The sequence below is a fragment of the Emydura macquarii genome, unplaced genomic scaffold (genome assembly GCF_026122565.2).
Source record: "Emydura macquarii macquarii isolate MOO-44397 ecotype Brisbane River unplaced genomic scaffold, CSIRO-AGI_Emac_v2 contig_499, whole genome shotgun sequence".
In the NCBI taxonomy this organism is placed as follows: domain Eukaryota; kingdom Metazoa; phylum Chordata; order Testudines; family Chelidae; genus Emydura; species Emydura macquarii.
In genome coordinates this window covers 161,081-185,022 of record NW_027130636.1, presented here as the reverse complement: position 1 = coordinate 185,022, position 23,942 = coordinate 161,081, and the positions used below count along the sequence as shown (strand labels likewise).

Genomic DNA, 23,942 nt, shown 5'->3' with positions numbered 1-23,942 from the left:
CGACGCCGCCCCTCCTCCCCCTGCGCGAGACCCCCCCCCCGGCGGCGCGAGCCGCTGTCCCAGCCCCCGAGGCGGGCGGCGCGAGCCGCACAGCACCAGCCTAAGCCAGCCCAGCCTCGCTATCGCTAGCCAGCAGCACAGTGGGGGGCGGTGCGAGCTGGAGGCCCTCCTTCCCCCGGTCCCCGCCCGACTGCTGACAAGTGCGGGCGGAAGTGAGCTCTGCTGTTGGGTGGGCGGGGCCCCCGCTGAGATTCCAAAGGGCCGCTGCTTACCACAGCTACATAGCCGTGAGCGACGGCCAGCCCAGGCCACCCAGCCCACAGCAGCGGTCATTACGACTTCGCATGAGGAGGGCTGGAAGGCAGCGGCGCCATCTTAGCTTAGGGCAGAGCGGTCAGAGAGCCTCAGAAGCGCCTGCGCCGCAGAATACGCTGCCATGGCCCCCGACGGGCGTGTGGGGGGGGGGAGAAATACTATGAGATGACGTAATTATGCTGCGCCGAAACACGCGAGCGAGAATGAGGAGTGCTTGGTGTGGCGCTGGTTAGAGGTAACCTAATGCGGCCTCCAGTCCTCCCCAGCCCCACTCTGGGCTGCCCGCCCGCGGGGCCGCGCCCGCTGCAGCACAGACAGAGCGAGCGGCGTGGTGGAAGCCAGCCCCTGCCTGTCCCCCCGCGCCCCTCGGGCCTTCCCTCCCCCCCCCCCCCCCGCGCTCTCTCCGCCGGCCTTCCCTACAGTCACACCCCCTCCCCCCGGGGCTTTTGCTTACAGCCACTTCCTTTCACACACACCCCCTGTCAGCCACCCCATTGGGGGCTTTGCCTGCAGCTGTCCCTCCTGCCCCCTGTTCATCCCCCCCACCAGGGGGCCTTGCCTATGGCTACCACCCCTCCAACTGTAATCATGCACTACAGCACCTCCCCCTTCCCCCGCCCCCAACACACACACACACACACACACACAAGGAGTTTTGTCAGATATGCCACAGCCCTGATCACATCACAAAAATGTGAACCTCCATCACAAAATTTGAACAAATCATGTTTGGTTTAAAATAGAGGCAATGCTGCTTACTCCATTTTGTACTGGAACACCACATTGCTGAAATACTTAATATATTTGTGCTGTTTCAACTGTGACATGTAAAGCTGCTTATAAAGCCTCAACAATTTTAGGCCCCAGCACTACACTATGATTCATATAAGTGCCAGCGTGCTTCTAGGTGGATGCAATTGCAGAAGCAGAGCCTTATACTTACTTGCTGACAACTTCAATTAATAAGGGCAAACATGGTCATCAAACACATTAGTAAATTTAAAATTAGCTTTGTCCTGCTGTTCAGGCCCTGGGAAGTCTGGACTAGCCACAGATCTCCAGCTCCTAGTATGTGATGGGTCCATAAACATTCTCCTAACAGAGTCACATGCACACATGCCCCACCTTGCAATCACATAGCAAAGTGAATGCAATATATAAGGTGGTTTTATCGTTCTCTTTATCCTATGATACAAAAATGTGAAACATTTTACAGACCCACTTTTTAAAAAAAATGTGGGTTTATAAACATGAGCAAGGTTTTGGTTTTTTAAATGAAACTACACACTTCTAAAAAAGTGTCTTATTTTGCCCCTATGAAGTGGGTTATTTGGCAGTGAGGTTCCATGACACGTGTACCGGCAGACTGCATGCAGTGGTGTCAGACTGTAGAAGCTGGAGACTAGTGGGATCCTTGCTCTTATCAGTAGGGTCACACAAGCAAAAAGATTTAGCGTACAAAAATGCTGTATTCCTCCTCTTTATTGGGGCTTCCAACAACTTTAGAAAGATGCTGAAACAGTTTTTTGCACATCACATTTTTATAGTTTTAGTTTAGATGCTTTGTCTCACCTGGAAATTCAATAGCAGGAGTCAAAATACCATAGAAAATTCCTCAACCTTTTCTCTTTCAGTTCCTCTGAACCAGATATCACTTCCTATCTTACAGATCTCATATTTAAACCTCATTCACTTCATCTGTCAATTAACTCAATTCCTCCCAACTCCAATTTACATCATTCTGCCTTCACTAGAAACCAGTCTGGTCGAGTCCTTTTTGACTTTTCATTTCAGTTTTTCTATAGCTCATCTTTTTATGTTGTTTCCTTTCTGCTTGTGTGAGTATTGCTGTGCTCAGCTAAACTATTTTCTTTGTTCTGCTTACAGCGTATGTTGTTACTTCATGCAAACTCTGCCATATCAAAATAAGTTTATTGTTTAGAAAGAATAGAACTTTACAACTGGGGCAGGTGGGAGAGAAATTACAGCATTTTTTTTATTCCAGGTATCTTGAGTGCTTTACAAAGCAGTCTAGTGACTGTAATCAGAGCAGTTATGCTCTAAATTGTAGCTTTTCACACAACCTGGAACATTAGAATTTGTTATATGTAGAGGGAGTGTTGGCCAGAATACTAAGGGTTGGTCACACAGGGAACTTATGTCAGTATAACTACGTCACTCACTCCGAGCGACAATTACACAGACCTAACCCCCAGTGTAGACAGCGCTATGTTCACATGAGGACTTCCGCCTTCGACATAGCTACCACCTCTCAGGGAGGTGGAGTGCCTATACAGATGGGAGAAGCTTTCCTGTCAGTGGTGTAGGTAGTATCTTCACTAAGCGCTACAGTGGCTTAGCTGCACCCCTGCAGCTCTGTAAGTGTCGACAAGCTCCGAGATTTTTGCCATAGTCTTTTCAGTAAGTGCAATAGGAACTTTAACTTATGTGTTGTGATAGCACCTAGAGACCCCAGTCAGGGATTGGAATCCCATTTTGCTGGGCTCTGTTTGCACATAATGATGAGACAATCCCTGTTGCAGGAGTAATAACTGAAATAACTTCCACCTAGATAGCAACTCAAGATTGGCAGAAAGTGATTTAGTTTAGTTCATGTACTGGACACAGCACTTCTCACAATAGAACAACAAGGGGATGATGCAAGGTGTCAGTATTGTTTGAGCCCAACTCCCAATTAATGTGCTTACCTATACAGATGCCTGTTTTCCTGAGGGACACTAGCAGTATAATATGTACTGTGTAAGATAGTAGCTAAATGTGCTTCCAATCTTAATTTTTTCACTGTAGTAGGAAAAACCCTTGCCTAACATCAATTTGTTTTCCTTCACAGACTCCTCTGAAGTATCATGGCAGTCAAGTGGACTGATGGACATTCCTCTTCTATACTGTGCTTGAATGTAAACAAAGAAGGGCTGGTAGCTTCAGGGGCAGAGAAAGGAGAGCTCACTATCTGGAATGAGGAAGGAATTCAGTTAGGCCAAATACAGCTCCCAAGGGCAGACGATGTCACCTGTGTTGTGTTCTCTCCCACCTGCCCCAGCAGGCTGTACACTTCCCATGGGGAAACCATTAGCATGCTGGATGTCAGATCCCTCAAGGAGCCAGTTGAATGCTTTCACCTGAATGAGGAAGAGATCAATTGCCTTTCAGTGAATGAGACAGACAGTATCCTGGCTGCTGCCGATGACTCTGGGGCAATAAAAATTATGGACTTGGAAAACAAGAAACTCAGCCGGTCCCTAAAGAGGCATTCAAACATCTGTTCCTCTGTTGCCTTTCGACCTCAGCGTCCTCAAAGCCTTGTGTCCTGTGGACTGGACATGAAGGTGATTTTTTTATAGTAGATGGATGATGGCTAGAGAACTTAAATAACAGCCATATGTGTAATGAGATATTTGCTATACTTGGATAGTTAAAGTACAATCCATGGTTTAAATGTGGCTCTGCAACACTCATAATCCAGCATAATAGCCAGCACTATAGTGAGGATATTCATATTGCTGTTTTCTGCACAGCGGTTACATTGTTTCTATTGTTGTCTTTAATAATTATAAAAGAGTTGGGAAAGCAGGAATTAGCAGTGATACTCACACTGAGGCTCACGAGCTGCAAGTGGCTTTTTAATGTGTTTCCTGCGGCTCTTTGCAGCACAAGATATTAAAACACTACGTGATTTAATTATTAATCAGTCTAAGGTATTAAACCAATCAGGATTTTTTTTACAAGTGCAGTTGAAAAAATAATACTCAGTCATTTTGATGTGATAATTTTATATATAGATATATAACCTAAATATTGCCCCGTCATACTGTTTAAATATAAACATATAGCACTGTAGTTAATGAAACAATGAATTCACACGACTGTGGCTCTTTGGGTAATGTTGATCACTAATTTGGCTCCTGAACCGCTGGGGACTGTGTATCACTGAATGAGAGTATTCTCTCCAAAAGGGGGTGTGAGAAGTGGCAGCAGAGCTACAAGAAGCAAATAGTTTGAGAGAGAGGGGAACAGACCTTGGAGAATTGTGGCCCAGAACTTCAATCTGTTGTCAGCAAATAAGAGGTCAAATATTTGTCCATCACCCAAAGCCTAAATCTGCCAAGACTTAGAGGTTCTCTCTGATGTGGAGAGAAAGGAAAAATGACAGAAGGTGACTGTAGAGAGCTCTGCACCACATCAACTATCATTGTTTTGCTCTATGCATACTGCCTTTTCCCAAGTGACCAATTAAATACTGCAAACAGAAATTTGAGTGCTTTGCAAAAAATGCTAACTTTTGAAACCAATGTTCTGACATTTAGTACAGATTAGTTAAAAGCACGTTTATATGACTGGTACACACAATTATAGAAACAACAATGCTTATTTAAAATTTCATATTTTATTCCTTTGTTTGTTTCCTCTTGAAAATGAAATCAATTTTTTTTTCATTTGTCCTTCCTCTACCTCACTTCAAAGTCCAACTTTTATTTTAGGTTTATTATTTAGGACTTTTTTTTAAAGAAGAATATTCAGTTGCTTACTGAATCACATGGATTTTTGCAAAAAGATAAGGGGAAGTCAATGTGGGGATATATACTAACTTTGACAATGAACCTGTTACTAATCCTCTAATGATAAAATAGGACTCAGGTTACTCTTTGAGCATGGAGATGCTGGGGTCAGGCTTTTTTTCCTTGAAGGCATAATCCACTGGGCACCAATATAAACTTAATGCAAACAACATCCCCGAACATTGCAATACCCAGCTTTTGATAGCTTTTTAACATGTAGTCCTGCAGAGATTTGCTTATGCAAGTATACCCCTTGATGTTAAAGGACTACTCTTGTACATAAGGGCTTTCAGGTTCAAGCCCTGACACTGGATGCCTACTTTCAGGATATCCCTAGGGAAGGAATACACCTGGGATTGGCATAGCCATCTCTGTAGGTCACCATTTTATTTACTTGCATCTAAGTTTTGTGAGAAAAATAAAAAAACAGTCTTGATTGTTAATCCTATGACTTTAGTTACATATATACTGCTAAGTCCCATGACCAATGTCATATTTGTCATGTTCTAGTTAAGGTGATAATGTTTTTATTATAAACCTCAATTTTTGAATTCATCATTTAACAGTAATTCAGTAAGGGCTGACTTATTTTATACAGTGGTCAAAATTTGGAAACCTGGTTGCCTAAAATTCCTAAATCTATATTTAGATACCTCGATCAATGACTTTCAGAAGTGCTGAGTACCCAAAAAATTAATTGAAGTTAATGGGAGCTGCAGGTATTGAGCACCTTTGAAAATCAGGCCACTTATTTTAAGGTGCCTAAGTATAGATTTAGGAGCTTAACTTTACAAATCCAGGTTTGAAAATTTTGGCCACAGTTTTGGCCTTTTATATGTATTTTTCTTCATATGCCACTATAAAATAAGGGGGAAAACAGATATTTTTCAGTTTCTGAAGCTTCCTTGTGCTCCTGTAGCTCAGTAACTTCACTCCCTAACAAATGCATTAACCCTGTTAGGTGGTTCATGTTTAATTCTGACTTGCAGTACAGGAAGTTAAATAAAGCTCTATTTGGAAGCATATTTATTGCAATATGGGGATTGTGCAGGTAGCAGAGTGTCACTAAGTTTTATCCTCTGGAGAAGTGTTCTCACCAGATGATGATACTATAGGAAACTGTTCCGAAGCATTTGGTATTGTCACTTCAAATAAATGAATTCTAATTCTCAGTGAGCTGAGTGTGGGATTTGAGTTATGGTTGCCCTCCTCCTCACTGATAATGGGAACCATGCAGGCAAATCCCTGTGCATTGGTTTGGAAACTTAGGAGGTTACTTAGGGTGACTGCTAATGAGCCACTACCACATTCAAATAGATAAGTTCCTTTTTATATTTTACTTAGCTTGGCTAGTGAAATTAGCCTGGCCTATTTCCAGTCAGTGTCACTTCTCATGCACTAGCATAGTGCTGCACTGCAGGTTGCAAATACTGTGGCATGAATGGGGACTGTATCTGTACAATGTATGGAGTGTGTGTGAGATTAGGAACCCTATGTGTCTGTCTGTCAGGCTGCAAACTCCATTTTGAACATGCAACCTTTGACTTCTCTAGGGTGTGTGTGCTTCCACGTTGGCTTAAAAACACCAAAGGCTGGTGGTAGAATAAGAGTAGAGGGTAGTTGTCTTATAAGTACCCAATCACTGGAAATCTATTCACTCTAGACAAAAGTCGTCCTTGCCCAGAAGAACTGATTTAGCAGTGGAAGTGACCTTGACAATGAAGTCACTTGACGGGGGTTTGTCCTCACATGAGGACATGGGTGTCACCTGTGGGGGACATCATGGGTGTCAACTATCCCTTCTCTCAGCCTCAACCCTTAACTCAAGAGCTAAGGCTGAGAGAACTATGCTTCTTTAGTCTGCAGAAGAAAGAATGAGGGGGGGATTTGATAGCGACATTCAACTGCCTGAAGGGTGTTCCAGGGAGGATGGAGCTAGACTGTTCTCAGTGGTGGCAGATGACAGAACTAGGAGCAATGGTCTCAAGTTGCAGTGGGGAGGTTTAGGTTGGATATTAGGAAAAAAAATTTCACTAGGAGGGTGGTGAAGCACTGGAATGTGCTACCTAGGGAGGTGGTGGAATCTCCATCCTTAAGCCCAGCTTGACAAAGCCCTGGCTGGGATGATTTAGTTGGGGTTGGTCCTACTTTGAGCAGGGGGTTGGACTAGATGACCTCTGAGGTCCCTTCCAACCCTAATCTTCTATGATTCTATCCTAAGGAAGGCTGTTTCAACAGTTGTAGTGCTGAGTAATATTTTATTGTTTGATTTGAAGGTTATGCTGTGGAACCTGCAGAAAGCTCGCCCGCTATGGACCATGACCCTGCAGGAGAGTGAAGCAGAGGAAGTGGAACAGCAATCAACTGGCCAGTTCTTTAACCCTCCTCTAGCCCATTCTCTGTCCATTGCAGCCTGTGGCAATGTCTTTGGTTGTGGAGCTGAAGATGGGAAAATCAGGATCTTCAGGGTAACAGGTGTCAAGTTTGAACAGGAGCTGGTGTTTAAGGGTCACACTTTGGGGGTGTCACAGATCCTCTTTCTGCCAGAAGTATATTGGCTGCTTACTGGAGGAAATGATGGGAAGGTCTTGCTGTGGGATGTCAGCAACGAAGTTGGGAAGCAACTGAAGAGTCCTATGAAATCCATCCACAGGAGGAAGGCCAGAACATCAGCTTCCACCAAGAGGGATGCAGTGGTTACAAATGAACATGCCAGAGTTTTACCAAAGCTAAGCATAGAACATGGAGAGAAGGTGAACTGGATTTCATATGCAGAGATCAAAGGCTTCAGGAAGGTATTAGTTGCTGATCAGAGCAGCTGTATATCTGTATATCCTCTGACCGAGCCCTAGACACAAATTGTTTTAAGGAAGTCTTGGCAAGTAGCTAGTGTTTTGGGATGTTGTGAGCTAGCCTACCTGGTTCCCTACAGAGCCCTTTCCTCTTTGTTACCATGGAGAGAGTAAACTTCCTGTAACTTAAATAATTCCCGGCTCTCCTGCATGTTTAGAAGTGGCCAGAAATTGGTTGTGGCACATTATGCACATAAGTAACATTGCTTTATCTTTTTTAATAATGGCATATCTTCGCTGTAAATATTTTCTTGTGGAGTTGGAAGATGTTGCATCTTGAATATAGGTGTGACTGTTTGAAATGGATTGAGAAGAATTGCATGCTCAAAACTGAGCAGACAGAGGCAGCCTCATGCTGCAGGTTTTAATATTTTAATGTTTCAAACTGCAAGTGTAAAAAAGATACTGTGAAAGAAGGTATTCAATCTGGCAGAAAAAATGATGGTCTTTTCTGTATAAACTACATCAGTTGTAGTTCTGTATAAACTACATCAGAGAGCTTTGTTGAAGGTGTAAATTGACTGGAGTCCTCCAAAACCCCATACACTTACAGCAAAACTACTTATTTTCCTGCTTTGCCTCATTATCTCTTTAGTTCTTTGCTTTACTTTCCCTATTTCAAAATTTCTGGCAATTAGGCCTACATTTGACATATACTCTCATTATCTGAGCTGCAGCAACTGAAAATTTGGTTGCAAGCATGTTTCAACTATTTTTAATTTAATATAGTTAATTAGTGAAGTGGGTTAAATAGCTAACTTGATTTACAGTTCTCAGTGAAGTGGGATTTTCAGACTGGAACAAAATTAGGGGTTGGGGAAAAATGTTCACAGCTATTTACTTGGCCTGTCCTCCTCTGATTTCATGTGTCTTGGAAGAAAAATATCTTTTAAATCTTTCTCAATAAAAGCGTTCTCCCTCACTGTACTCCTTGCTTTTGTATGACGATCCTGTGTAACCCTATATGCTATGCAAAAGTGTGAAAATGAGCATTTTATAACTTAAATGCAGAGTATAATAAAAATACAGAGGACCAAATGCTAATATCTTTCTTACACAAATAGTATCACTGACTTCAAGGGCTCCTTGCATGATTAGGGCAAGCAGGCTTTCACCCTAGGTGGACTATTAGCTTTCAAATGTGGGGGGAAGTGACCAATTGTGAATCCTGTGCTTTGAAGTTATTTAATAACCTCTAGGCTTTTATGGGATGTGTAAATAACTCAGAGTTTATTTCCCCAGGTCCTGAATCACTAATGTGCTAAAAGTGCACTACTATAATGTTTGGAAACCAGTCTGACCAATTACATTATTGTCTTCTGGTGGTTTATACATGTAAAGTTCTGTGAGGAACAGTCCCTACCAAACACACTGAACTGTGAAGTATTAAATCTTACATTACTAAAATAAGGTTAATTCACATGTTGACCAATTAGAAGCCTTTTTTGGTGGCAAGCAGTAAGATAATGGGAGAAATGGAATGTCCTTTTCTACTAAGGAAAAAGCCAAACTATAACTAAAATAGTTAAGAAACATTGCCCTCTGGCTGCTTATGTAATCCACTGGAAATCTTGTGCATCAGTAAAGATTAAAAGATTCCTTACAATTGTATATGCTTGATCTTGTTTTCTTATTCTCTGCTTTTGAATGTTTAACTCTCATACGTTTCCAGGGTGACAAAGTAATGCCTTCTGTCAGATGTGCATTTCAAGGTATAAAAGTACCATCTCTATTGCAGTGGGAATCTTTGTGATCCTCATGCCCTGAGCAAAAGGACAATCAACACACTTCTGGAATTAATTTTTTATCATACTCAACAATTATGAAGTCTGCTTCAAAAAGTAGAGTTCAAGTTCCTCCCAGCAATGCAGGAAGCTATGGGAATAGGAGGAACAAGAAATTAGGTGGGGGTAGAAAAGTAGTATGAGGAGAAACGAGGTGAGAAGACAAAAGGGAGAAAAATTGAAAGGAAATGACATTGCAATGAAAGTCAGGTAGGAGAGAAGGAAAGAAAGCAAGAAATGGTGCACAATGTTAGCTCCATGCTAGATCCTCCCCTCTCTCTACAGTTCATTGGAGGGGCAGGCATGGTAGGACCTAGCCTCAGGTTTAAGGATGAAAGGGAGAACTAGAGATTAAAAAATAAAAAAAAGCCACACTTCTCTCTAATTTTTCAGGTTATGCTAGTCTGTTTAGCACACACGTTTGTATCCTGAACAAATGTTTGTAGCATCCAGACTAGTATGGACAAACATGTTAGCAAACTCAAATTAATTGGCAATCAACTCAAATTAAACTAGTGTAGCAACAAACCTTTGTTTTTTGTGGTATTTCAGTAGCTATCCAGTCATCAGTTTTACAGTCTAAAGAGTATGTGCATTTTTGATGTAAAGACACACTTTTTTCTGTAAATATGTTTCAGGCCTTCTTTATCCACCCACCCCCAACTGGACAATAATGCCAGCCTCTATTTTCCACTTGTTGCATTTTCTAAAAAGCTCCGCTGCTTTCTCCGATGCTACTCCTCACGCTTCAAAGAAGCTCTCTGTAAACATCCACAAAGCTACCTCATCCTCCTTCAAATCCCTCACACACACTCCTTTGTCATGGAGCCTACAGAAAACGTGACAATGGTTAGACCACTGATATGCTGAGACAGTCTATTACGCTGACCAATAGTCTCATCGTATTTCCTCATCTGTCCTCATCCATTTGTCATCTCTTGCCTTATACATAGATTGTAAGCTTTTGGGGGCAGTGTTGCCTAGTGGATACAGAACTGGACTGAGACCCAGGGAACCTGAGTGCTATTTCTGGCTCTGCTACTGGTCTGCTAGGTGACGTGGGGAAACTGCTCTGTGCCTGTTTCCCCATTTGTAAAAATGATGCTGACCACACCACCTTTGTAAAATGCTTTCAGATCTACAGATGAAAAGCACTATATAAAAGCTATTTGTGGAGTTATTGTAGTCATGTTGGTCCTGGGGTATTAGAGAGACAAGAAGGGTGAGGTAATATCTTTTAGTGGACCAACAGAAGATGGTCCACCTTGTCTCTATATAAACACCCACCTTATCTCTATATAAAAGCTAGTTATTTTTGTTCTGTATTTGTACACCATCTAGCACAAGAGGGTTCTCGTGTATAAGTGCTACAGTAATATAAATAATATATCAGGACAAAGCAGAACGGGGCACAAGCCCCTTTTCAGATCACCTTTAAATAAAGAGTAATTCATATACAAAGAAAGACAAGTGGGGTATTTGTGTTGGAGAAGCTGCACCAAATTCATATACCATTGAGTAACATGTTTGTGGGCATATGTTTGTGTGTCTAAGAACTATATTTGGATGTACTGGCTATAAAAAAACATTCAGTGCAAAATGACCTTTAGCAGAAGTCGGCTCTCCTGTCATGCTGTTGCTGACTGCCCACAAGAGAGAAGATCAAGCCAGGATTCAAGCCTATCAAAATTGCATTTCTTCTCTTGTTCCCCATGACCAAAGAGGCAATATCTCTGCACTCCCTGAAGCAGACATTAAACAGGTCACTAAGGGTTGTGTGTGTTAGTACTACAAGGAGGAACAAGGCAAGACTCCATTGTTCTGGGAAGGGGCTATAGCAAGATGGGGTAAGGGAAGAAACTAACTTCTACAGGAGTGACAGGTCTGTATATTAGATGAACCTGTATTTGTCTCATAATTCTTTGTGGGAAATAGAGGGGGTATAAACATAAACTGAGGGGATGATGGGTCGAAGATCACCAGGAGTCTCTTTATTTCTCCTTTATCTCTGAAAATAACCAGCTTTTTGTGAACAAACCTTTGCACAGTTTGCAGGCATTTAATCCTGTGACTCTGGTGCATGAGTGCTTTGCCACCAGCCTGAATGCTACCACTTGATCCCCAATTGTGAATGATCTCTTTTTTAAAAGTTGCTATTTGATGATGGGCCAGCAGGAAATTCTCATATTTCCGTATTGAACCATGTGCTAATGTTCTGATAAGATCAGTTCTGAACAACTGTTTTTAGGTAAACCCAGGCCCAGGATGGGTTAGAGGCAAAGAACTCAGAACCCAATGGATTCAAAACACAAGGGTGGGAGTAAGGTAGCCCACTGAGGAAACTCTACTCCATATTCTGTCTCTGATCAATTGCCCGGTCACGTATAACCACTGCCTTTAATTTGCAGACTATTTTTCTAATTTAAATAGTTAACAGATCATATTAAAATTAGAAGGGAAGAAAGAAAAAGATTTGAAAATGCTCCTAAACTTACAGGAGACTGGAGAAAATACAGTCAGTCCATTTTTACAAAAAGTATATATATGGGAATCCCATGTCTGGTATTATTGTGCAAATGTTATCTAACCAGAGAGGCTTGAGTATGTGGAAAGCTGGTGTATACTTGAATAAATATTATTGTAGTAAAAGTAGCTGCTGAATAACAAATGTATTATTACTGCTGGGATGCAATATTTCAATTAATGTTTCTAATGTCTCAACATCTGCATAATTGAACATACATTATTTATATCATGGAAGTGCCTAGGAACCCCAATCAAAGATCAGGACTCCACTGTGCTAGACATTGTACAGACAATTAACAAAGACGACAGTCTTTTTCCTAGAGATCTGACAGTCTGCATGTCAGGACACAGGTGGGTGAACGCAGACATACAGGTGGCTGGTTTGGGAGGAAGAGGTAACAGAACACAGTGACCACTATGGGAGAAATCAGGTAATACAGCATAAGATCCACAGTTTCTCTCATTTAACTAAAACATGTCTTGATTGCTGCTAGTGCTGTGATATATAGGGGGTCAGGCTTCAGTATTTCTGCTACACAAGATCATTGTATGTACTATTAAATCAGCTGTAACAAGTTAGCGACAAGGCAAGAGAAATGGCAGCATGCACCCATACATCTAAGAACAGGACTGAGGACTGTGTGTCTTAATGTTCATATTCTATATAGAGAAACGAGACAGAACTATGTGGAAAGAGAAAAGCAAGTAAGTTTTCAGTAGGAAGTGTAAGGAGTTGCTTGAGTTCTGTGAATAACTCTTTACAAAGTTAGGAATTATTTACCTCATTTACATTTATATACAGATATAAACTATGCTTCAGGGCATAAATCAGCCACTACCTGATGGGGTCAATAAGAAACTTCTCCTATGAGTGGAGTATTCTGCCACTGTTCATTGTGAGGTTTTTTGCACCTTCACAGCATTGCCAACCATCTGTAAATTTACACAGTCAGTAAAAAAAGTACAATTTTAATACTGTCCATAAACCTGCAAATAAATGAAAATGTCCATGAAATTGGGTAGAAATAAAACAAACTGTATTTTGACATTGATTGTCATTCAAAATCGCTTCTTGTATCATAAAACTACACTGACCATGACTTTATCAATTTTCTGTTTTCTATTATTGCACATGCCCAAAGAACTCAATTGCTCAATTAACTGCAGCTAAAACAATTGTGTAATTCCGAATTACTGTGTACAGAATATCACAAGTGAGTACATACTTTTGTGACATTATTGCATTGTTTATGGTATTTTTAGTGATGTCAGTAAAAAGTTTACTGTGTCAGTAAAAAAAAATAAAAATAAAAAATCAACTTCAGATCTTCTTGTCAGTAAAAACTAAAATGCAAGGTTGGCAACCCTGCTGAAACATATACCAATCACTATTGGAGACAAGACACTGGACTACAGGGTCTGATTGGTATGGAAATTACACTGTTCCACAACTCTGTGAATAATATTACCCATTAAAGTAAAAGTGACGGGTGATAAGAAACCTGTGCAGATTGAGGTCTTAAGCGAGGAGCAAACAAAGGAAAGATGTAAGTAAGTGTGTGGTTGATATCATGAAAACAGGATAAGGAGGTGGTATGTGTGACATAGTGTTATACAAGAGCTTGAGATTATGTAATGACCTGGAATATGCACATTTATAGCTTAGCGCTATACTAATAAAAATCAGGGCTGTTTGATTTTCTGGAAAGGGTCCAAACTCAGGGAAAGAAAAGCCATGAGCATTAAATAATGTATTGCAAAAAAAGCCTTTTTTCCATGTAGCATTCAATAACCAGAATGTGAGCTCTATGTTTTTACTGGATGTATTCCAAATGCAGTGCTGTATATTTACAGGAAGAACAGCAGGCAGGTTTTAAATGCTTTCTGGTAAAGAATCAGGATTTGTTTTGTGCTTGTACAAAACAAGATTGACACTGGGAATTATTAATTTAGTAGTAACCTCATTGGTTACCAATTTCAAAAAGGAAAGAGGCTGTAGAGGTCATTAATGGGATTAATTAAAGGGATAATTGAGTCTTCCATCAATCCTTGGGTTTTATCTATAATTCTGATTAAGGAAAAAGATGGTAGCACTAGATTCTATGTGGAATAAGGAAAGCCAAATGAAGTGACTTGAAAGGATTATCATGAGACTTGAGTAGATAATTCTTTGGATGATACAACAATGTTAATTGTTTTCTTGCAATGGATTGCAAGTGTCTGATGGTAGGTGCAACTGGATTCAAAAGAGAGACAGAAGCCTACTTTACAGCCAGGCTGGGTTACTGTAAAGTAATGTTTTCACATGAGTAAAGTGCTCATTTCTCTATAATCTGAGTGCCTCACAAAAAATTCTCATAAAACTCAAGTTAGATTAAGAGATATAATTGCTGCCATTTTACATTAAAAAACAGGCACAGAGAAGTTAACTTATTTTCCCCAAAATCAGAGTTTCAGTGGCATAGCTGGTAACAAAGTCAAGCTCTCCTGACTGCCAGCCTTGTGTCTTAAACACAGGCCATCCTGTCTTTCATTCCTCTCTCTCAGCCTGTTTGCTATATGTGGATGCCATTCGGAGGTTTGCTAACACGATGCAATTACAAATAAAAGTGTAAGAATTCTTAGTTTTGAAATGAAACCCAAAGAAATGTGAGTTATTTAAAAAGCCAGATAACCTACCATCATCCTTTGAATGCGGAATACATTTTCATTGACAAAGTGAATATTGGGGCAGTGCAGAGCTGGTCTATTCCCCAAAGGCTCAAGATGGAAAAGTTTTCTGTGGTTTGCTCTGATTAATAAAGGGTCATTTCCATGTATCATGATTTTGTAAAACCACTTCATAATTTCAAATGGTCAATGCAGTATGAACTGGCATTTTCAGAGCTGACACTTGTGAATGCTTCAGTGTTGACTTGAAGGTCATTTAAAGATATCTGCAAGTAGCTTAGAGTTTCTCCCAAAAACAAAAACAACTGGAAAAGCCAACATGGTAGAATATTAAAGCAACAGACTAAAGGTAGCAGAGAAAAATTATTGCAGCACTGGTGACCCGCTTTCATCAGTAATGAAATCTATTGACCATTTTCAACAGTTATGTAGAAGAAAGATTGTGAGAACAGAAACCATGAATCTTTGTTCACCCAACTCTATGAATGAGCCATTACAAACTGCAATGAATAATTCATCTCTGACTTCTCCACAAACGGACTCTTACAAATATGTTTGCTCATGTTTTTCAGCAGATGTTACATAAATAAATTTCAGGCTGTAGATTGCTGACAAAGTGTTTGCTGCAGCTATTCCTTTGCGTGTTTAATATATGAGCTGTGTGATTAGTCACTTCAATTATAGTATTGTTCCTGTTCCCTAACTGATACCTTCATATAAATAGTAGGGTTTGAACTTTTTCACCTTCACTGCTATCAGCATGGGCCTGCACTACTTAAGGTGATGTACTGACTAGTACATTAGGTAATAAGTCTGATAGCCAGCCACTAGAAGAGGACAAAGACCCGCTCTACTGGAATGAGTTACACTGAGCTTTGTAAACTAATCCCATTTCTGCCCAACATTAATTTCATTTTCTCATTAAACAAATTTCCTTTGTAATTAAACAAATCTCTGCTACAGGCCTAAAATTCCCTTTTTGCCAAACATTTATATGAAACTCTTTACACTTTCATGAATATTCCCAAGTGAATATAAGATGAGATGTAAGCAAGATTAAAGCAAAAGGTTATTTTAAGTTAGTTGCCAAAAAAATTCTCATTATATGTCCAGCTCTACATTTTATTATGGTAACACCTAGAGACCCCAACTGAGCCCAGGGAGCCACTGTGCTAGATGCTGTACAAACAGAAAGTAAAGCCCTGCTCCTGCAAAAACGTAAGTAAGTATGTCAAGTTAAGCATATATATGAATGTTTGCAGGATCAGAGCCTAAGCGACTTTTCCAGTATCATACAGGAAGTCTGTGGCAGAGCTGCAAACACAAACCAGATTTCCTGAATCCTAGTCCACTGCCTTAACCACAAGATCACCTTTCCTCTCTTTTTAGAATGAGTAATGCAAAAGGGCAGTTAGCCAAGTGCCTGTATAAATCACAAAAATATTAATTCAAGGTTGGAGAGACTTAAGACAGAAGCATGTCAACACTGATGCATTTTTCATATAACCCAGTTGAGAGGAACATTCTGGATACAGCCCTAAGCAGGCGAATAGGGATTAATTAGATAGAGAAATTGTGCTAATAAGTGAACAGCACTCATACAAATACCCAGGATTTATGGAAGTCCACATGTTCTTGGAACAAGAGAGGAAGCATTGTAAGAGTGGGCTTCAGAATCATTAAGAACTACACAAATGGAAGATCCATATATTAATTTACGGCAAAACTATACACTTAGTGGGCAACTGGAAACACACTGCAACATAGTGGCCTCTCAGAATAACAGTATAAAGACTTTTTGGTCTCACTGCAAAAGTCTGGATATTAAAGATGCTGCTATATATTACAGAAGAAATGGGGGGAATCAGCTGCTAATAGGTTTCAGTATCAACTGTTTGTATCATCTAAAGTGAAAAGAGACAGAGATTATACTATGACTAGGGCTCTACCATATTCATGGCTGTGAAAAATGCATCACAGACCATGAAATCTGGTCTCTCCCGTGAAATCTGATCTTTTGTGTACCTTTACACACAGATTTCAAAGGGGAACCAGTGTTTCCCAAACGAGAGGTCCTGACACAAAAGGGGGTTGCAAGGCTATTGTAGGGGGTGACGGTATTGCCATGCATACTTCCGCGCTACTGCAGATGGCAGCGCTGTCTTCAGAGCCAGGCAGTCAGAAAGCAGCGGCTGCTGGCCAGGTGCTCAGCTTTGAAGGCAGTGCCACCTCCAGCAGCAGCGCAGAAGTAAGGGTGGCAATACTGTTATCCCCCTACAATAGCTTTGCAATCCTTGTCCCCCCACAACTCCCTTTTCGGTCAGGACCCCCACGGTTACAACACCGTGAAATTTCAGATTTAAATATCTGAAACTGTGAATTTAAGATTTTTTAAAATCTTATGATTGTGAAATTTACCGAAATGGACAGTGAATTTGGTAGGGCCCTAGCTATAACTTGAAAACTACTGATATTTTGGCATTAAGGAAACATAAGGATGACAAAAATAGTCCAGGATACATAATTTCTGTAAGGCAGAGAATGATACTTTTAATCTAAGAAGTTCACCACTGCAACAGATCTCAAGCTCCTTGGAGGAGGGCCAGTCTTTTTTTTTTTTTTTTTTTCTTCTGTGTTTATGCAGTGCCTGGCACAATAGGGTCCTGGTCCATGACTTGGGCTCCTCAAAACTACCGCAAAACAAATAAAATAGTAGTAAAAATATCCATGGACCACACTGTTATGGAGGTGCAAGGCCATTGCCTGAAACAGTTTTGCAATTCAACAGCTGTCAGTTGCCATAGACGTTTTTTCAAGATAGCCTGTATCATCCTGTTAAAAAAAAAATCAAGGCTAACTGTACTTCTAATGAATCAATACTTTGCCAGTTGTGGGGTTCCTGGTTACTTGTATAGAACTTAGACAAAAAATTCCAATCTAAAGTATTTCAACAGCTTCAAGATCCCAGAAATACCTAAAAGTTGCACTTTGGTGGAACAATTTAACAGGGATTTTGGGAACTTAGGTAAGGTAAATTTCCCAAAATATTCCTGAGGAATACTATTAAAAGGGACTGTGACCAGCATATCCCATTCCTTTACATATACAGAGCAGCAATGAATGAGCATAAAGCATGCTTCCTGCCTGCTTGTGATTTAATATGTTGAACACAATAGCATCTTATAAAATAAAATTTCTTATATAGACTATATGGAGAAACTTTAAAAGCAAGATACCTCATTAGTTATATCATTCATGGGAAATATGAAAATATACCATTTTCTTAGAAATAAAAATGAGAAACATAACAACTAACTAGAAGTGAGACCAATGCTGCTACCAATTACAAAATAACCTTTTTAGTACTGGAGCTGATTGGTTCTGCCATATTTAAAGAGCCAGCTCTAGAAAAGCATGCTGGGAAAAAAGTTCTTACAAAAAGGAAACCTTGCAATATGGAGAGTTAGTGGGGATTAGGATGTCACCAGGCATAAGGCTGAAGGAGGGAAGGAAAAGGTTGGTTTAGTATTATGCTTATTATAGGAATTTTTTTAATTCATTTTATAGTGTGTGGATTTAAGTGTTATGTAGGCTCAAGTTGGGTCCTAAAATGAAACCCCTCAATAAGATTAGACTGAGCTTGATAGGTCCCTAATAGCAGACATTTAAGATCTTATGGTAAGAATGTCTGATACATTAATTCAGATAAACTTGACTATCTTCAAAGAAGACTATGTGATGATTGCTTCTAAAGATGCCCAGACTACATCAAGCAACTGAAGCTCAACTGGCAAATACCTGCCAAAAGAATGTCAGAATGACTTCCAAGTAAAATGGAGGAATCTTAAACTGGATCTGAAGTTAGCCATAATGCAGCAGAAGTAGAGCCCTCTTTCAGTGCGTAAGTTCAGATATGTTGATTCTAATAACATGACTCTGCTTCTTATATTCCACAGGGTGGAAAACAGGCTTCAGACCTTGGAGACTCAGTTCAAAGACCTGAACTCCACCATTGACAAACTGGCACAGAAGCTGGAGTTTCAGGGTAAGACCCTGGAGAAGCAGGTGGACCAGCATGAGATGTGGATATCATTACTGGAGGACAGGTGAGCCACAGAAGAACCAGCTTAGTTTTGCCTCCATGTATCAACTGAGAGACTAGAGAATTGAGAAACCCGTGTAACACTCCATACGTGCAGGTGAAGATGAATGGGTTTATACTACACTGAGTGAAAAAGATACAACTTTCTTTCTATATCCAGGGATGTGGCTCTGAATTGCCTCTTACCACAAGTGAATACAGAGTTTGTTGTTCTCAGCAAATGCAAGGCAAATTCCATTCCAAGTGCAAAAACTTCCAAAGAAATGTTAAATATGTACTAAATATTATTATATTTTTTTTAAAAAAATCCATACCATTTCTAAGAATACCAGAGACACCATATGCTCTTTGAAAAACTTTCAAATAACCATGTCCCACTGTAAGCAATAACAATCAATCTTATTAATGCCCTGGTTTCATGCAACTAGCAAATAAGGCCAAAACTTTCAAATTTCGGTGCCTGAAGCTAAGCTCCCATACCCATATTTGGATGTTTGGATAATTGGTTTTTTTTAAAGGTCCTTAGCCATCCACAGTTCTCATGGAAAGCGATGGCAGCTGCAGGTGCTCAGTGCTTCAAAAAAACAGGCTACTTTTACGTGCCTCTGACCTGATCCTATGCAAACGTGCAGTGTGTAACTCTCAGCACGTAAGTAGTCTTACTGAACCCAATAGGACTACTTATGAGTAAAATTACACACCTGCTTAAGCCTCTGCAGAACTGGGATCTAAATAGGTATTTCAGAGCTTAACTTTGGGCCCCCATATTTGGAAAATCTTGGCCTAAATAAATTTTGAATGCAAATAAATTGCATATATGGTACCATATGATGGCATATTACATTAATATCAATAACTGCAACAAAAAGAAATAGCACTTCATAAAACACATACTTGAACCTAATGATTTTAATTGAAACAAGATAGATATATGGTGGAGAAAAATCAAACAAAACATCAAAAATTTTAGTTTCTACATCCTTTTCAGAACTTCCCAGACCCTTTGGAAGGGAGTGTCCTTTAAGATTCATCTCCTTAGTTGGTGCCTTTAGTTAAAACAGAAACTGGAACTGAGTGAGAACATCTGACAGCCACTGGTTTGCTGTGTGACCTTGGCAAGTCATTTAACCTGTCTGCACCTCAGTTTATCCATCAGCAAACTGGGTGTATGATTCTGATACTTCATAAATCTAAGTAAAACAATCTATCACTGTAGGAGCTTACATCAACTAAAAACCCAAACAAAACATGAATAATTCCCAAAATACTATTTTTCTTCTCTTTCAAGTGTTGCGATATTAGGTTTAATAGAACTTATGTAAGGCAGTTAGAATCATAGATTAGAGTTGGAAGGGACCTCAGGAAGTCATCTATCCCAACCCCCTACTCAAAGCAGGACCCACCCTAACTAAATCGTCCCAATCAGGGCTTGTTCAGATGAATATTAGTACACAAGTGCAAAATAATTTTTTTTTCTTTTTGTATTTGTCCCCCAAAAAGCCTAAAGGGAAACCATCTAAGGTATACACTAGATAAGGTACACTAATCATCTAAAGTATACACATCTCCAGTGGTAACTGATCAGGTCAGAGCTCAGCTGGGAAAGCAAGATCAGTTGGTTTCAAAAGGCTACCTTCAACTAATTTTTTTACTCATCTGAATAATTAAACTCCAGTCAGGAGTGGTGGCTTTATATTTTCTCTTTTTCTAGATGCAACAGGATTCTTAATCAAACTGTAACAGACTAGAAAAAATCCACTGGGAAAAATGAACTAATGATCCCTGAAATTGACCTTAACAACAGCTTCAAGGAAATGGAAAGTCTACCCACTTTTTCATTCAAATTCAAGCTCACCTACAAGAAACCTGAAAACACCCCTTCATAGTTGAAAATGACAACACTGTGTTAGCGAGCTCCAGAGGGGTAGTCGTGTTAGTCTGTTTTTGACAAAACAACGAGAGTTCTGTGGCACCTTAAAGACTGACACATTTATTTGGGCATAAGCTTTCGTCAGATGAAGTGGGTTTCTGCCCATGAAACCTTATGCCAAAATAAATGTGTTAGTCTTTAAGGTGCCACAGAACACTGTGTTAGCTTTTTAAGTTGAAGGATTACTGAGAGATGATGGCTGGACCACCAGTGACTGCTGGGTTCAGAGACCACCAGAATCCTCCACTTATTACTTAAATGGGAATGAACTGATGTCTAGGGGAAGTACTTTTGTCTGAGAAGTGGTTTCTGTCTCCATCTTCCTGGCAGGTTCACTTCAATGGAGATAAATCTTTTCTACAGCTATGTCAGTGAAATGCTCTGCTGTTTGCATTCCAGTGTGAGAGTGAAGCTGCCAGATCTGGCAGGAGGCCTCCCCACCTTAGCCTCTATCATGAGGCGCAAAGACAAGAACAAGAGAATTAGACTGGTGTGGGAAGCAGTGCTGGAGATGCTGGGGCTGCAAGAAGGAGATATCTTAACTCTATGCACCTTTTTCATCATACACTGCTCTGAAGCTCAGTACTACCCAGCTAACCAGAGACAAATGTATACCAGTGATATCAGCACAATGATAACCAAGGTGGTGAAGAACCAGATCCTTCAAGAGAGTCTGCTGTGTGCTGTCCAAGTGGTAGAGAATGGCAGAGTACAGAGGGATCCAAAAAAGGTAGTAACTCTTGTCCAAAAATAACCTGTGTGGCAGCTTTCTTTAACTCCCTTACCTACTTAAGACAAACAAGCTTACAACCTAAACAGATTCCTACATAAACATACAATTACATACCCCATCTCCATGCATGTGTATATCAACACACACAGCCTTATGTTACTCCTGGGGGAATTCTGTGCCTAAAAATTCTGTGCAGGATATTTTAAAATTCTGCATATTTTAGTTGTCAAAATAACAGACTATAATCACACCAGTTTCAATTCGTTTGGTAATTTATTTAAACTATAATACAATGAATGGAGAAGGGGAATGGAAGCATTGGAGGAAATCCCCCCACCCCCTTTGTCTAACAGTAATGTAGCAAGGTTTGACCTTTTATTTCTAGTTATTAGTCAACAAACATCTGCAGCCAGATGCTCAGTATTACATCATAGGCATGTGAGGGCTGGGGAATCAAACTCACAGTTTATATTGACTACTGACTATCTTCAGAAAGGTCAGTAGTAAACAGTTCATGGAGCATATTTTGATAGGAAAATTTTTCAGTCCAAAAATTTAGGCCAGTTCTAATCACTGAAGCATGATAAGTGTTTATAAGGCCATATTGTAATTTACACCACTCTGGCAATGTAAGGAGCCTTAAAACTTTTACACCTGTTTTATGATCCTTGGGGAATTCACTAAGAATGGGAACAATTCACTAACAACAATGGGAACAACTAAGGCGGCAGGCTGCTACATTATGCCCTGCCTGAGGGGACAGAGCCTGCCTCACACCTACCTCCAAACGCCCCAAATTCCTGCCCCTTCACACCCGGTGTGCTGCAATAGTGAGCTAGAGGGACAGTTTCTCATTCCTTCACATCTGCCTGTGTCCCCCAGCCAGGTGGTGATTGACATCTCCCCACGCACACACCCAGACCCCCATGCTGATTTATATCTCTGCAGGCTGCTCCGAGCTGCCAGTGAGAGGCGAGTGATCACTCTTGCGGCTTCCCTTCCTAAGTCATTTTTCTGCAGGAAAGCAAAGAAATCTGCAGAGGACATGAATTCTGCACCTGTGCAGTGGTACTGGAGCAATTTTTATAGTGGGGGTGCTGAGAGTCATTGAACCAAACTGTAAACCCTCTCTATGATGAAAACCACTTCAGGCCAGAGGGTGCGGCAACACGCTCCCGCATCCCTAGTTCCAGCACCTATGCCCACAGGAGTAAGATGTACAAATACTCTCAACCATGACATGCTAATATGTATCATGATCATGAGTCTGAAAAGCCAGGCAGGTTCCCAAAATCAATACACCAATCACGTAAGATTTTTGTCACCTCATGCACAAGTTCAGTACGTACACACAAATGTGTAGGCAGAGGCTGCTGGGAGGGACACAAGGATTCATCTGTCTATCAGCTAAAGGATTTTGACACTTGCATAACGTTGAAGAGTTAAAATACCAACATCTTCCAGCCGTACTCTGTACTCTCATTGCATGTCTATGAAAGCTGTAAACTGTAGTATGTGGCAGAGATTCTAATCTCTTGTAATAAAACACCTTGGTGTATAGTTTAATGTGTGTTACCACTCTGTGGAAAAATCAATATTTTCACAGATTATAGAACTGGAAGGGATCTCATGAAGTCATCAAGTCAGTCCGCCATGCTGAGACAGAGCCAAGCACACTTAAGGCCATCCCTGACAGATGTCTGTCCAACGTGTACTTAACCTCCAATGATGGGGATTCCACAAGTTCCCTTAGAAGCCTATTCCAGAATTGAATTATTCTTATACTTAGAAAGATTTTCCTAATATCTAATCTAAAATCTCCCTTGCTGCAGATTAAGCCCATTACATTGTTTTACCTTCAGCGGACATGGAGAACAATTGATCACCGTCCTCTTTATAACAGCCCTTAATGTATTTAAAGACTTACCAGGTCCCCCCTCAGTTTTCTTTTCTCAAAACTACATCTGTGCATTTTTTACCCTTTCTTCTATAGCTTTGATCATTTTGTTGGCCTTCTCAGAACCTTTCCCAGCTCCACTATATCCCTTTTGAGATGGGGAGATCAAAACTGGACACAGTATTCAAGATGTGGGGCACCAAGGATTTATATATTGGTATTATAATATTTTCTGTTTTATTTTCTATTCCTTTCCTAATAGCTTCTAACATTCAGTAACCTCTTTTGACAACTGCTGCACACTGAGTTGAAGTTTTCAGAGAACTATCCACAGTAACTCCAAGATCTCTTTCTTGAGTGGTAACAGCTACTTTAGAATCCATCATTATATAAGTACAGGGTTTTCTTTTTCTTCTAATGTGGATTACTTTGCATTTGTGTTGAATTTCCTCTGCCATTCTGCTGCCCAGTCACCCAGTTTCGTCAGCTCCGTGTAACTCTTTACAGTCAGCTTAAATTTAAAAATTTTGAATAATTTTGTATCATTTTCAATCTT

At 40.4% G+C, this 23,942-nt stretch overlaps 2 protein-coding genes across 2 annotated transcripts; both read left to right on the top strand.

Annotated features, from left to right (window-relative positions):
• Positions 1-478: 478 nt before the first annotated feature.
• WDR53 (WD repeat domain 53) lies at positions 479-8,782 on the top strand. The gene is made up of 3 exons (XM_067538616.1): positions 479-550; positions 3,167-3,662; positions 7,169-8,782. The coding sequence occupies exons 2-3, from the start codon at positions 3,183-3,185 to the stop codon at positions 7,742-7,744; spliced, it is 1,056 nt and encodes a 351-aa protein (XP_067394717.1). The 5' UTR covers positions 479-550; positions 3,167-3,182; the 3' UTR covers positions 7,745-8,782.
• Positions 8,783-11,190: 2,408 nt separating this feature from the next.
• Positions 11,191-23,043, top strand: SMCO1 (single-pass membrane protein with coiled-coil domains 1). The gene is made up of 3 exons (XM_067538615.1): positions 11,191-11,290; positions 18,681-18,830; positions 21,087-23,043. Exons 1-3 carry the CDS (start codon positions 11,241-11,243, stop codon positions 21,508-21,510), a joined length of 624 nt encoding a protein of 207 aa, XP_067394716.1. The 5' UTR covers positions 11,191-11,240; the 3' UTR covers positions 21,511-23,043.
• Positions 23,044-23,942: the final 899 nt, after the last annotated feature.

What these genes read in the sequence shown, in the direction of transcription:
- SMCO1 (XM_067538615.1), top strand. Translation starts at nt 11,241, where the DNA reads ATGACCAAAGAGGCAATATCTCTGCACTCCCTGAAGCAGACATTAAAC. An exon ending in CTGAAGCAGACATTAAACAG is followed by an intron (nt 11,291 to 18,680) that starts GTCACTAAGGGT and finishes TATATTCCACAG; the next exon opens with GGTGGAAAACAGGCTTCAGA. An exon ending in ATATCATTACTGGAGGACAG is followed by an intron (nt 18,831 to 21,086) that starts GTGAGCCACAGA and finishes TCTTCCTGGCAG; the next exon opens with GTTCACTTCAATGGAGATAA.
- WDR53 (XM_067538616.1), top strand. Translation starts at nt 3,183, where the DNA reads ATGGCAGTCAAGTGGACTGATGGACATTCCTCTTCTATACTGTGCTTG. An exon ending in CCTGTGGACTGGACATGAAG is followed by an intron (nt 3,663 to 7,168) that starts GTGATTTTTTTA and finishes TTTGATTTGAAG; the next exon opens with GTTATGCTGTGGAACCTGCA.